General features: G+C 38.2%; 1 protein-coding gene across 3 annotated transcripts in view; it reads right to left on the reverse strand.

Moving 5' to 3' along the window:
- Nucleotides 1-205: 205 nt before the first annotated feature.
- Nucleotides 206-15725, reverse strand: part of TLE4 (TLE family member 4, transcriptional corepressor) — a 100888-nt gene continuing 85368 nt past the window's right edge. For all 3 annotated transcript variants that reach the window (XM_051801408.1, XM_051801407.1, XM_051801406.1), the window contains 12 exons: nucleotides 14392-14511; nucleotides 13792-13845; nucleotides 12999-13151; nucleotides 11637-11769; nucleotides 11139-11332; nucleotides 10872-10948; nucleotides 6679-6928; nucleotides 5338-5585; nucleotides 4242-4389; nucleotides 3500-3650; nucleotides 3097-3173; nucleotides 206-1925 (listed from right to left, as the gene is read on the reverse strand). In XM_051801408.1, coding sequence (XP_051657368.1) covers nucleotides 1818-1925; nucleotides 3097-3173; nucleotides 3500-3650; nucleotides 4242-4389; nucleotides 5338-5585; nucleotides 6679-6928; nucleotides 10872-10948; nucleotides 11139-11332; nucleotides 11637-11769; nucleotides 12999-13151; nucleotides 13792-13845; nucleotides 14392-14511 — 1713 coding nt within the window. In that variant the 3' untranslated portion in view covers nucleotides 206-1817. The remainder of the gene's footprint in view (nucleotides 1926-3096; nucleotides 3174-3499; nucleotides 3651-4241; nucleotides 4390-5337; nucleotides 5586-6678; nucleotides 6929-10871; nucleotides 10949-11138; nucleotides 11333-11636; nucleotides 11770-12998; nucleotides 13152-13791; nucleotides 13846-14391; nucleotides 14512-15725) is intronic.

A 15725-nucleotide genomic window follows, 5' to 3' on the forward strand; every position in this document is an offset into this window, starting at 1 on the left:
CAAGTAACTTCGAAAACTATAAATTCATTGATTTCACTAGCTCAGATGAAACTCTTCATTGTCTCTCAGTGTCAAACCCACAAAGTATCTGTAGCGGCATGTTCTGTGACTGAATGGCTGTTGTCCTTATGGACGGCATTCTGCACACATAACTGAGATTATCACACATATTAAGAATGAGGGAGGGGAGGAAAAGAAAGAAAAATGCATCTTAGAAGTTACTTATTTTTAATGTCTAAAAGTCTGAATGCACAAACAATAATCTACCATTATAGAAGTACTGGTGGTCAATACAATGCATTAGAACTATGTACAATGACACAGTTTAGTATCAAAATCTTTCTACAATGTAGAGTATTACGAAACTGTTAATGACATCAAACACTAAGCACTTAAGACACCATTTTTGCTACCACATTTGGAACTTCAATGAACAGTCCATTTTAACTTGCAGCATCAATCCATTTCTAGTATGAAATTAAGTAATTTTCTACTTATACAATAAGATTTATCTACACGGGTCTTTTGATTTTGATCCATAGCAGCAAAGGCACTGTACATCAGCAGATCCACAGACTTAAAGATTTTTTTTAAAGCATTCAAAAAAAAAAAAGTCACAGATCATAGTTCAACAGCAACAACAACAACATAAAAAGATAACACGTTGTCTCTGGCACAATGGCTCAGTCTGCGTCCTTTTTAGGGACATCCAATCAAGACTTGGATTGAACTGCTGGCAAACAAAGCAAGTCCTTATCCCAATGAGAATCCATTCCTTTTTGAATGTCGGAATGAGTACTCTTGTAAATCCTACCTTGGAGGTCATTGCTTTTGTAGTTTGTATATTGGTAGGCATCCATTCTTATTTCAGTGCAGTTTCCAAAGAACATATCAAATATTTTTCATAATCTCTTGTAATTGAAAAATTGCCCAAAGACACATATCCCCATTTTCAAGGAAACATTGCAAAAGTTTCCAGAAGTAACAAAGGTGATTCTCTGAGGCAACTTATTGTACTCTCTACAATATAACAAAGAGAGGTGTTTATATTAAAAAACCTAGCTTGACACCAAAATGCTTTATGTTTATCAACAGAAAAGCATTGAGAACAAATCTGTACACAAGATGCTATATTAACATTGCAAATATATAAATTAGCACATTCTTACTTAAATTTAATTTAGATGTGAACTGAATTTGCCATTCATCACAGGCATGTAGATCACTGGCTACAGTTTGCAATTTCCTAAGTTTCCAAGACTGTCTAAAATAGTTAAGATACAGCATCTTCCCACCAAATAATTATACTGTAATAACATTTAGAGGTCTCATTCAAGAACAGGACTAAAAAATATAACAAAGTTTATTTTTTTTTAAATAGAAACTACAAGTCTATTTAGTGTAACTTTAACTATCTCCTGAACATCCTTCTCCAAGATCCCCAATTTATCCACCTGCAAAAACACAAGTATACAATGCATTTTTCAAACTAAAGCCGGGTCAGACAGCTTTATTAAGTCAGTTCATTGTTAGAAAGCCTTCTTTAAACAAAATAAATACATTACAGCTATAATACATAATTAAAGAGTCAAGGTCACTGTTCAGTATGCTTATTCCATCTTCTTCCAAATAGATATCTGACAATTTGGTATCACGAGTTCTTAATGAACATTCACAAACCAATAGCAAGTTAAGAAGGTAAAAATAAATTCCACAACTGTGATGAGCATTTAAGTTTTCAGTTTAGAAAGAAAAAACAAAAGGAATATACAGCAAAGTGCTAGGAGAAGGAGTTCTGTCTGCATTCAGATTTGTCTCTAATAAATAACTTCATAGACTGTAGCTTTCTTGTCCCCAGAGCCAGTGACAATGTATTTATCATCCACAGAGATATCACAGCTAAGCACAGATGAGGATTCTTTGGACTACAAGAAAAGAAAAAGAAAAAAAAAAGAAATTACGACTTTCCGATACTTCAATCCTGAAGGGCTTCAAGATTAATTGGAAGAGTTTATAGAGCAGGAATACACCAAAAGCTCATTTAAGTATCAGTACTGTACTTTTGTTACAAGACCAGGTCTCCAAATTTGTTCCACAAAAAGATCTGTTACAAGATAAAACAGCTGTGGAAAGGGAAATGAATGTTAAGTACCTAAAGATAATCTATCAATCCAATGAATAGAAGTAGTCTTTTCTATACACTTTACAAGGAATGAGCATTTACTGATATTTTACATATTGGATTTGCATAAAAATTAATTAAAAGCATCTTCTTCCCTTTTTTTTTGTTATAAACCACAAATTCACATGAAGTAGTAGTAAAAAGCCCAACCCATCCACAGGTATAAAATAAGGAGACTCCAAGAATAAACTATATCTCCTCTCACTACTTCCCAAGAGAAAAGACAAAAGCTTTGTGCAAAAGAATTCACATTATCAGGGAGGATGCAAACAGGAAAAGATATTCTAGTGGAAGAGGATGCACAACAAGTGTATAGGAGGTGGATGGGAGACAGGATGTACCGGGTTGCAGTAGCTCTATCTCCTCCAGCTTTTCTGTCTGTGCTGAGATTATGTTAATGTATTGTCACATTTGCCTTGCTGTTTCAGCGCAATATATAACATATGTCCACATTCTTTTCTGCCTGCCACTGCAAGAGCTAAACACTTCCCCAACATGCTATGTTTCGGTGAAGATGCCTCTGCTGCACCGCAAAGGAAGTTTTCTTATCTACCCCTCATTAAGAAAGCTGTAATGGGGTTTTTAACATCACTTTTAAGGGAGATGTGTTCTTGTTAGCATGATTTGGGCTGTCTGTGGGAGACATGAGTTGGGTACAGTATTACAGCAATATGTAGAAGATGGTGAAAAAGAAGTGTATTAAAACCAATTTTGTATTAAAGGGCTACTTTACTGTAAGAGCTGAATTACTAAATAAAAGCATATCTTTCTCTAATTACAGACAAATTCTTTAAGGAATATAGTAATTAGCTGCATTTCCATGTGAAAATTCCTTGAATTACTGACAGACCCTGAGATGTGCAGCTCTATTGCACTGTAATGTATGTGGAAAATAGCTTTTAGGAGATTATTACCTGGAATATACTGGCTCCATAAGGTGTTCTCCAGGCATTAAGAAGATTATCTTTTCCAGTGCTTACAAACCATTTGCCTACAACAGATTGTTTAAATGTTATTGTTGCATTTTGTTTTCAAGGAATACACCTCAAGAAACAGATTGATCATAACAACAAAGCATTCACACATATTCAAAGAAACAGTAATATTTTCATTTGGTTGCATTATGATGTTCAATCACAAAAAAAGCAGTAAATACAAAAAGCAGTCGTAGTTTTTAAAATAATCTTAATATTAAAATTTAATACCTAATTTTTAACTATACCCTATAGTTAAGTATCTACATTATATTTTCATTTAAAGATAATTTTGAGTGAACTTCTCAGGAAGGAAAACATTGATATATCAAGATTTGCTTACCACAGTGAGCAAATTTGAGTGACAATACACAGCTCTCATGAAGATGTAGCTGATACTTGTCCGGCTTAGTAACATGTAGCACCTCGACATTGCTGTTCTCCATTCCTACTGCCAACCACTCACCAGTTGGACAATAGCCCAGTGAGAAGATCTGTAATTAGCACAGCATATGCTTCAGTCAGTAAAGGAATGAGCTTGAGATCCTTGCTACACTGTTAACACTATGCAAAACCACATTTTTGGTCTACTACAGTTTTAAAAACATGATAATTCAATTACTACAGTACTCAAGATAAATTAGTTCATGCAAACACAGCTGTAAAGCTATGCTATTAAATGCTATTAAAACTGCAATAGTGAAATACTGAATCAAGTAAAAGTTAATGTCCGAGCTTATCTGACAGCATTTAAAAATATTTTCATAAAATATTTCTGAACCTCAGTCTACAGAAAGGGAAACAGATTACACACTTGTTTTATAAAAAGATTCTCCATTACTCCATTAGAAGTACTAATCTGTCACATAGTTATAACCCAGAAAGACATTTAGCTGCCCCATTAAATAAATTAAAAAAAAAAAAGTAAAAAAAAAAAGAGTATGACACTAAGTGAAAAATTCTTTGGAGTTCTCTTAAGAGTCTGCTTTTTTTTTCAGAAACTCCCTCACCCCCTCCCAAAAAGTGCTAGTTTTAAAAACCCATGATAAACTTTTCTTAACATGCCAATGCTTCTGAGATTGAACCTGTGATGTGAAATCATGTTGCTGTAGCTGTCTCCCTTCTCTGAGATCCCATGATCTGACTGTATTGTCCAAGCCTCCCGTCCATAGTTTGGTGCCATCATTAGAAATGTCAATACAGCTTGCTCCATCTGTGTGGCCCTGAAATTGCCTGAATATATTGAGAGAAGATCAGCATGTTCTTGCACTGGAAAGAGTTGGTTCTGAGCAAGTATACAAAATACTTCCTTTTTCTTTCAGTCCCTAACATGCAGCCATTGAAGACAACAGTAATGTAGATTCCAATAGCAATCCCAAATTAATATAAACTCTGGGACAATCATGTAAGTTTTTGAATTGATGAAGCAATCAGCCCCAACAGCCAAGTGCTAATTTGATTTCAAAAAATACACTTTAAGAGTCAGGTACTCTGGAAATCTTTGCTGCTGACTGTGTGATACCCACTATTCAACTTAAAATACTCATTCTCTCCAGTGGAATGTAACATGATCAGGAAAATGACCTTAGTTTAGGAAGAATCTGCAGGTTACCAAAGTTCTAAAAAAAAAGAGCAGTCTAAAGGGGAATATCAGGAAGTAAAAGCCTGACTTTACATGCAACACTGACACACTGCATGTAAAAACATACACACAGTACAGTGCACAGAGAAGCTCTGTATGATCGGCTCCTAGCTTAATGTACATCAGTGTTGAGCAGCAGCACATGCTCCTAAGAAGCTAAGTTTGCAATGCAGTAATTTACACAGAGCTTTACCCAAGACAATTTTGCTGGACCTCTGATTAAAGAGATTAGAGTGAGAGCAGTGTATTGCACAGAAACAAAGAAAACCATCTATTCAAAGAATCTACAGCAGAGTCAACATCAGCTGGTATTAGGGAATTACAGTTATGGGTTGCTCAACAGGGCTGGAATTGTGAAACTCTCAAAATCTACAAAGAATCATCTAGATTTTTGTCAAGGTATTAGCATGGCTACTGCCAAACAACAAAATATTGGAAGCATCTATGCATAGAGAAAACGGCATATATGTGCAAAGGTGCACATAAGGCTGTGTCTAGTTAATTCTTCACAATCTGACGATCCAGTTCTGTCGACCTACCTTACTAAAGTCTGGTTATGCAGATCCCACACTGCAATGTTCCCATCACTACAGCAAGAGAAGCAGACCTTGGAATCAGGGCTGATAGCTAGGGCATAGCAAGCTGGAGCAGAAGATGTCAGCTCTGCTTTGATGCGAGGAGTTGGAGCTGCCAGGTCCCAAATAGATAACGTGCTGGCTTCCCCACCAACAATCAGGGTGCGGCCATCAGGGAGCAATCTGCAGGAACGGATGTAGTTGTCTCTGTTCTGTGGAGACAGAAGCCATCAAGAGATTACTCATGAGGAAAGAAAACAGCATTAACATGAGAGAAGAAATCCATAAAAGTATTGTATTCCCTCCTGGTTTTAATGAGCCATTTATACTTATGACAATGATAAAAGTGTATTAATGCCAGAAAATAACATGACATTAGGGAAGTACTTCAGCTTGATCTACAAAATTCAGTAGTGAGAGATATTTAATCTTAATTAGCATCAAAATGCAAAGACCTGAACCCAGCCCAAAACAATTCAAGATAGCTGTATTTGACAGCTGGTGTAGAAAGTTATATTTTCATACTCTGTTTATTTCAGCACATTAGCCTCTCAGCATGGGGGATTACCAAATTCCCTGCACACTTCCCCCCTTCCCACTCCAGTGAGACTTGCTGCCACCATCTAGGAGATGTCAGAGGAAAATATTTGGGTAATTTTCTTCATTTGTGTAGCAACTTGTGTAGCAATTCATTGTAAGCCTACATGTGCTGCACAGTTCGTATTTTACTACCTTTGCAACATGTAGCCACATCTTACCAAGAACTCCTAAATTACAAAAGAAAAGCTGCTAGCAACAGTTCATCTTGTTAGCACATTCAAATAATTTGTGAATAACACTCAGAGATATTTTTAATAATATTTTTAATCTTTGTCACATTAAGATTGGGTGATCCGTTCCTGCACATACACAAAACACATGACGCAATCTTCAAATATTCTCAGGGCATACAGCTTTAAGACAGCAATTTTAAGCATGATAGGATATCAAGCTTTAAGACTGCCAAAAAATGTCAAAGTTTATAAACAATATCTGTTGTGCTGTCTTTGATCTTTCCTCCTACCAATAAAATTTTAGGATATTAAAAATGTTTTGAGTCATTGTGGGGAAAAAACCCCACAAGTATGGAAGGGATATACTCCAACCTCAATTTTAAAAGAAACACCAAAATTACAAACGTAATACCAATCTTTGATACCATGACAGCACTCAAATACCCACTATTTTTTGCACTTAAGATGTAGCATTGCAATATTAACACGACCTCCTATCTTCTTTCATTGCCATATCCTGCTGTTCACCTACCAGGCAGTCCAGCTGAGAGACAGGGTTCTTGTTGCCAGGGTGGCTGATGTCCCAGACTTTGACGCACCCCTTCCCACCCGTGTACACGTGTCTTGTGGGGTTGCTGATGGTAACTGCACACACAACTTCCCCGTGGTTCAGAGTGTTGATCTGACGGGCATGGCGAGGGATTCCCGGACCGATGAGGGCATCAGGAGGGAAAGGAACTGGCTGCATCTGACCATCTGCACTTACATGAAATGAGTATGCTCTGAGGGGGAAAAATTATAGGGGGTGATTTAAAGAGTTTTTCTTCAAGCCTGTTTAAGAAAATAGAATCAAAGACATGTTTCCACTGTAGGCCTTTAGATTGTGCCCTTAGCTCAATTTTTTTGCAGTCTTTTTCACAGATATTTCACAGACTAATCTGAGTTGAGAGGGACCTGCAAGGATCCTTGAGTCCAGCACTTAAGTGAACGGCGTGTATGGGAATCAAACACATGACCTTGGTATTATTAGCACCATGTTCTAATGAACTTAGCTTATATCAGGTATTTTAATCATGCAAAGAAGAAATATTTATCTATAGCATGGCCCTCAAAGCATAAACTTAGCTAATCACTCATCTTTTAATGTAAAAGTCAAGCACCAATCAAACAACCTTTAACAACTCATGCAATGATGATTTCTGCCATGACATGACAAGACATGAGGCTATATGACACTACTCTTTATTTTGGGGCATAGGCATTCTTAAACTTGGGGATCAGGATATCACTGCATGCAGAGAAGGGAAGGAAGGTTGGGTAAGGGGCTCCTGAAAGACCGAAGTAGTTGGCTGCAGAGCATGGAAGGTAGCTGCGTGCCAGGGGGGACATTTACTTGCTCACTTTACTGACTCTGATGTGGCAGCTTCAGCTGGACTGCTGCCAATCTGCCCCAAACACACAGTGGCTCCCAAGCCCCTTCAGCAAAACTGCTCAGCACTGTACCTAAGGGTGCAGTGAAACCTCCACCCACCACCAAAGAGCTAAGTCCTCAAGGCACAGTTGCTGACAGCCGACATGACAGACCAGCAAAAATGCACTGGAATGGAATTTTTTGTTGTTTTTTTGTTGTTGGTGGTGATTGTTTGGTTTTGGTTTTTGAGCAGGTTTGGTTGTTGTTGGTTTTGGTTTGGGGTTTTCGTTTTTTTGTTGTTGTTGTTGGCTTTGGGTTATGTGGGGTTTTTTTGTGGGTTTCTTTTTTTGGGGGAAGGGTTTGTTTTTTTGGGGAGGAGAGTCGGGTTGGGGTTTTTTGTGTGTGTTTTTTTTTTTTTTTTTTTTTTTTATGGACCCAACACAACTACTACAGATTCCAATTTCTCTTGCCAAAATCAGGCCTCTCACTGAGAAAGAACGTGTTGTGTGACTGCCACTTATGCCACCTGTGAATAACCTATCAACAGTTATATCTTAAAATATTTTCCAGGGAGAACAGTTAGGTTGTGAAATTGTCTTGTTCTGAGATGCTACCTGACACATTGCATCTATTACAAGGGCACAGACTTTGTAAGAGGGTTCACCTACACATACCAAGGTAGGCTTAATGGAAGGCTTTAATTTCCTTAGACCTAAAAAATCATCATAGTACTGATGAAAAATTCATTGTCACAATGGTGGGATGAGAAGAGCTCACAAAAAAATCATTTTATGAGAATACTTTGTAAGCTCACTTCCTTAATTAATGCTTCAAAGTCACTGAAGGAAGGCAATGTTCAGAATTCAACTACTGAATTTGGCATTTAAGATTCATAGTGCATTAACACTGGAACAATAATTGTCAGTGAGACAAAATGCAAAGGCATTTTCATCTTTCTGCCCTATTCACAGTGCTTTACACACTTTTCTCACACTGTACTCTGTTTCTTATTCTGGCAAATCTGAGAGACAGATCATAACACCATTCTCTGTTTTTTGACATTAAATACATTCAGGAAACAGTACGACAGACTTCTGTGGTTGTTAGAAGAAGAAAACTGCCTAAAGGAGTAGAATTAGGGTTTGATCATCACCACAGAAATCTGAAATATCTTCCGCATTATCTCCCTACTTCCTGTTTGTGCAGTAAGATACTGAAAAAAGCGGTTGATGGTCATCTAAAATCAAGTGGAATTTCATAATCCTCTTTTCTGATTTCTGTACACAGTCACACTCTGCAGAGCCATGTTGAGCACTGAGTGTATGATACCTTTATCAGCCAAAGTGTTTTTTAGCATCGTTATAATGAACACAGAGAGCATATTTAAAAATTACAGAAATAAATCTTATATCTTACATTATCCTCACTCTATTCATTACTCCATACCAGCACATGTGATTATTTTGTGGTCATTGAGTGCTCGCCTTTTTTTTCCCCCTAAGAACTAACACCGCATGTTGCTTACAGAAGGACTGTAAATATCTTACAAATAACTGACACTATAAACACCTGGTGAGCACCTTTTCCTTCTTTTCCCTACTTATATACTGTACAATAGTCAACATGTTGATGTATCTCCAAAGTGAAAAGAGAGTTATTCGGGGCCAGATCCCTGATGTACTACATGCTGCCCACTCTATTTCAAGATATTCAACAGTGCAGAGAATTTACACAGCTTTCCCTCTAAAGGAAAAGGAGAAGTAAATGAAAAAGTAAGTGAGAAAGTAAATGAGAAACAATCCTGAATGGAAGCTGTGAGAAGTACCACACTTAAGATGAAGAAAAGTCAATGCCCTCATGCTAAAAGAACCACAGATTTTAAAATTTCAGGCCCTATGGTAGACAAATGATAGCTACATTTAAATGCTTAACAGAGACATCAACACAGCAACAACATTCAAAAACCTTGGAGATGTACCAGAATTGAATTGATTTGATTTCAGTTTACCTCATGTTTTATTCCCCTAAATTCTAGCGTAAGTGAGATGTAAGCAGGGAAGTCCCTTCATCCCTGCAATTGCCATTGCTCAGACCACAGCAAGCAAAGCCTAGCAGATCCAGTCACACTTCTTTTCAGGTCATTGACTCCACAGGGGATGAACTTAAATCCAGCAAACATTTGAACACTATGTCAAGACATTTCTAAGAGCCCATGGTATGCATCGGATGAAGATCTGTACCCACAGAATTTTTAATCCAAGTAGCTCATCATCAATTTCCATACCTCCCTTGCACAGCCACCTAACAGGGTGGAAAAATTCGCAGAAAGTCAACTGAAGGTGGTTACCATGCTTGAGAGATCTGGACCTGGTTTGATTTGTGTGACACATGTACAAGAAGAGTTATAGGCACTAGGTTTGATCGCTTATGTCACCATATTAACCATTAATCCTGTGTGTGTGCAAGCCCACTGGCAGGTAAGTATCCATTTACTCACACATGCAAGTGTGTAACTAACCCCAACCACTCCTCGACAAACACGTTCCTACACAAAAAAGCTAGAGATGGAGTGACACAAACATCCCTTGACCTTCACACTCTGTAGGATGAACTGGTCACAGTGTTCCACAAGTGTCAGAAGGAAGTGGAATTAGATGACCCATACATAAAATCTGGATCAATGTGGTTTGTGGAGCTGCTTTAGTTCTTCTCCTCTCTAGCTCAAGAGGAATATGAGCAGAGAGTTCTTTGTCTCCGTAATTCTTCTTTCGAGGTTCACAACATGATAAGCCTGGTAGAGCAGGTCACCTTTTACAGTCCATTCCATAAAGGATGAATCTGAATATTATGATACAATAATTTTTCAATCAAACAAAACAGGTCAGCATTCCTTTCTCTGCACACTGCTTATAGCAGCTGCTAGGTTTGCTAGTAATTGCAAGGCTTTTGTGAACAAAACAATAATTTTTTTTAAACTGAGAAGCAGAGTACAGTAGAGATGGATAGCTGAGATCCCATTCCAGTTTGCATTTCCACAGACAATCAACCAGTCAGATTTGAAGTTCACCTTCTTTTTCCATTTAATTGTCTCCTTTACTCTATGTCATCCAGTCCCTGTTGACTGCTACTAGTCTTCAAAACAAATTTATAAATGTAACTTTAAGATTAAACAGTAATTCTCCTGCTCTCGTTGAATAGCTGTATTTATTTCTATTCACACAGCAGTTTTCAGCAGCTAAGGGGAATTCCAACCAGCAAGGGAACACAACTTCCAACAGATGATTGACTTTTAAAGCTGAATGTTTGATACTCACGGTTTTCCTCCTGGGATGCCTGTTAGATTGGGAGGGATGCCTGGGACTCGCATGTGATGATGTGGATCAAAACCAACCTATAGTTTTCCCCAAGCAAAACAAAAAGGTGTATTAAAGTAAGAGCTTGGCAAGGGAAGACTGTTTAATTCATGTTCTCCATAGCATGCTCCCCAAACCACAAAGAGAGTGAACTAGAGTTAAACCCACAGGTCTTATATTTAATATACACTGCTCTCAAAACTAAATGCACCAATGGCAAACACTTACCACTGGAGATCGCCCGTAAGCTGCTGCTGCTGCTGCTGCTGCAGCTGCTGCACTCATTTGAGGGGAAATGTTGTGCAGACCGGCATAGGCAGCTCCAGGGCTGGTCAGCTCCCCGTTCATACCAGCATGTGGCACGATACCAAATGGAGTAGGATAAGGGCACGGTACTGCCATAGGTGTTCTTAAACCTGAAGCTACAGAGGGAGTAAAAAAAGAAAGAAGTCACAGAGGCATTCTAGACCCATCAGATGAAACATGAGTTTGGTAAACAGCAAAAAGACCCCAACACATAATAACAAAAAACCCAAACAAACAAACAAATAAAACAAAAACGGCAACAATGATGAAACACACACACTGTATTACAATGTTGAAGAAACAGCTCAGCACCCAATTTAAGTAACTGTAAGGTACTGATTTCACACTGCAGATTTAAAGGGAGCCTGGTAAGGGACAAATGGCCACTGTTTCACGCCACTGAAATATGTGTACACTAACCTATTGGGTCCACACCTGGGGGTTTGCCAGGCACTGATCTCAGTCCAGGAGTGGAGTTGCTGCCTGGAGTCGGGGCATCAGTCCGTGGAGTTGGGGTATTTGATTTAGACACAGGAGTGGTAGATTTCTCATTCTGGTCACCAAAAAAGGAAAGAAGACAGCTTGTGAGTTATTTAAGTCTTATAGGTAGTGGTTGGAAAGAGACAACGACAACCAGAATGAGTATGATTAGTGATATTTAGCTTTTGGGCTTGGGTTTTGACAGTGCTTGGCAATGAAGAGAAGCTGCAGAAACACCAAAAAAGATGGAATGGTTTTGGTAATTAACTACAGACTTCACAGCTTTCTTCATCAGTAGTGTCCATATGATTCAGACTGAGGTAAATGAAAATCATTGCCATCTGACAATTGGCAGCATATGTGAACTCTGTCAGTAGTCTCACTTTGCTCATGGACCTGTTCCCATTATGATTATGATTTTCTGTGAGAGGCCACTGCTGAATGGACAAGAAGGGTGGAAAAAAATCCCCAAACTGACCGACAACTCATGCCCAGGCATGGTGCTAGAAACGCAGGATGGAGACAGTGATGAGTGTAAAGTCAGGGACTGTGCAATGCCATTCTTGTGACAAGCTTGTTCATCAGACGAATCACTGACTCCCAGACCCGAACCTGTCATTCCACCACCTTTCCTGAGCACAACATTCACTTTAAGCTTTCTTTTTATTTATTTTGCTTCTTTAAATAATCATGTACCCTGCCCTGTGAAGAACTGAGAGGGGAACTACTGTGCAGCTTAGGCAGGTGATTAACTGTGGTCACAAATATGAAAGGAAAGAAGACCCCTTGCAGGCATTTTGCATTATGATTTGTGATGCAAGTCAAGGAAGGCTCTTGTAAATGACAGATTACTTTTTAGACAGAAAATAAGAATTATTGTTGTTGTATATAGCCTGGTAATTCAAGCAAAGCTAACAACCAAATCACATCCAAGCAGGGAACTGGATTTGCTATAAACCACAGCACAGGAAAACAGCTCAAGAAACCCCTGTGTACTTTTATTTATTCTCAGATTGACAGCTTTTCATATGGAGGAGGAGAAGAATATCTCTCAGAACAGCAAATCTATCATCTACCCACACCACCAATGAAAACCTCTTCCTATTGCAAAAAAAAAGACTGTGGACTTTCTCAGTATTATGTTATTAAACTTCCTTGAAGACATAAATTAAACTAATTTTAAATTGATGCTTCATATTGCACTATATTTATAGTGGAAATACAAATTGTGTCCAGAAAAAAATCCAGTAAGCATGCATTTCAGCATACAATCATGGGTCAGGAGCATTTTGAAGCACTTACAAGGCTAAGTTCTTTGGATTTGGAGGAAGGAGTACTGCTAGAAGATGCAATAGATGACGGACTAATTGGTGCATCTTTTTTCAGCAGGCGAGTCTTGTCCAAGCCATTTTCCCGTGGAGACTGGGCTGGGCTCCCCCGGGGAGAAGAAGGATCCTAAACATCAGCAACATGGGTTAGCATAAAAATTTCATACTAGTCACTAGTGCTTGACTTGAGCAGTCCTTGCTTCGGAATGAAGATCCGTCATAGGAATTGACGTCTTTCTTCTGTTCTCGACTGATTTAGCTGATACAATTGTAAAATCGAGATGGATAATGAAGGACAACCTTTTTTTTAAAGAAAGCCCTAAAATTTGATGCCATTGAATTATGTAAAAAAATTTATGGATATTGAAATAGGCAAGTAAATCTTTTTTTTTAGGTGACAGACTGAAAAGGTTTGATGCACTTAGCAGACCTGATAAAGCTGACAAACGAACTCATGGTCAGAGTGAAACAAACGACTGTTAGAAGATACTGTTAGATGCTGCATCCCATCTTGTGCTGTTCTGGCTTCAAATATCTCAAGAGAACTTTCCGTTCATATGAGAAACAAAAAGCCCTTTGTAGAAATAAATGTTAGATCTGATTTGTTTTCTAAAGAGAGACAATGTGACTGGATTCCCTCATGTATTTCAAGTTCCTTTATGAAGGCAAACACTGTAATCTTAGTCATAAAACCAATACGCACAGAAACCACTGAAGACACTCCCACCACCACTACTATAAGGTAGAAAAAACACCATTGTGTATACCTCATTGGAAACATCAACTACCAAGTTGTCATCACTCTTTTCACCATCGCTGTCCTGCAATGACAAATCACAATGTTCTAAAACCCATTTATTTAATATCCCAACATCTCTTAAGCATTAAGAAAAAATAGCAAGGCTGCTCGCAAATATGCAATGTACCATTCCCAAGCTTTAAGTGGTAATACAATTAGAATATTTAGATCACCTACAGGGCTTCTGCTTTGCAGGTTGCCATAGCTATAGTATTCTTTCCAGTTTTTACACTGGTACACAAGGACACACGATGAAAATCTTCATCCAAAGTTGCGCTGCACTATGAAGTGGAGCCAAATTAGAGCCCAGATCTAACAAGTCCCAGCCTAACTAAAGCTCAGCACTACTGTCACATGGCTTCCATGTGCTCTGTATTTATATTGTTAAAAACACTATCAATCATACACACCGAAAACCTTTAATCGAATACAGACTTTAGAGGTAACCAGCAAGAACTTGTTGAAAATTTGACCCTCAATTTTAAAATTAGTTATGCAGAAGGAATCAGGGTGAAATTTCAGAGGAACACTTAAGTACAACAATGCACAATGCAGACAATTTACTCACATAACGAGCCGCTATTTCCTTTTCTTCTGTTTTCTGTTTTTTACTATCTGAAGAATAATCTGTAGAATTTCTGTGCTTTTCTCCTGTTCTGAAACTGGCTGAGGGAGATACAGAAGAGCTCTGCAGTCCAAAAACAGAAGGAAACATTATCAAGCACTTATTCAAAACAGTGGTTCATTTGTCACGACCCCTCAATACATCTTAAGCTGATAATATAATTTGGAGCTGTTCTTATAGATAGCACTTTGGGTTTTAATTGGTGATAGCTACCCATCAAGTGTCTTATATTAAAAATTGCACATTGTATTGCAAGAGACAGAAAAAGGAGATCAACTGATGACAACAGTGGCTATCTGCAGTGTCAATTGGATGAATGTAGAGCTAAATTGGGTCATTTTATGAATACTGTGCATTGATCTTGTTTAGCTTTGTTTCCTCTACAAATAAACAGGGTTAAATTAGTAGTCCAAGAAGGGGTGTGTACATATGTGTGTGTTTGCCTGTGTACATCAAAAAGGACGAAGAGGCTCAACGCAAGTCACACTTCAGCAAACATCTGAATGAAGATTTTTACCAAAGAAAGAAGTAAGCTTCTGAACAGTCTTGAAGCAGCCAAGAATAGGGGAAAACACTTAAACTCATTTTATTTTGATGCTGTTTACAATTACAGGCTGTGTCTGCAGCAGATGGAAACAAAATGTAGTGGCTCAGCAATTCTCTTACCATTCTACACTCTCACCTAGTAATGATTGCTAAAGAGCACATGTAGGGACAGGAGAGAAAGAAAGATAACAAGTACTTTATGCACTGTCATCCAAAAATTCTACTGTACTCCTTTAAACAAGGCAGGCAACATTTATCAACTCCTACCATATTCCCAAAAGTTGGTGGAGCCTGTATCTTGGTATACAAAAAAGAAAACAATGAAAGATGCAAAGTTCCCTCTGGGACTGATTTTAGCAGCAGCAGGAGCTTTTGGCTGTAGTTCAAGAGAGCATTTAAGCATGCACTAAACTTTATCTCACACTGAAGTCAGTGGTTGAACGTACATAAGTAAGGATGTGTTCAAGCTTTTTTCAGAATTTGAAATGACAGCAATGAAGATGAAAATAATTGTCAGTTGAAACCCTGCTGACTGTTTCCATCACTATCCTCCTTATATAATGGGGTGGGGAGGAACAACAGCTAAAGAAGTCCTTACTGATGGATTTTAGATCCTCCCATTCATTCAGAAACACTGGTTTGGGAGTTCTCCCTCCATACGCTACAGACAGCTGTTGTTCCACATAAAACTGTACTACACAGCTGTTTTGTTTTGGGGATCTCAGTGCACA

The sequence above is a fragment of the Manacus candei genome, unplaced genomic scaffold (genome assembly GCF_025592945.1).
Source record: "Manacus candei isolate 608988 ecotype Guabito, Panama unplaced genomic scaffold, ASM2559294v1 h1tg000051l, whole genome shotgun sequence".
Lineage (NCBI taxonomy): Eukaryota > Metazoa > Chordata > Aves > Passeriformes > Pipridae > Manacus > Manacus candei.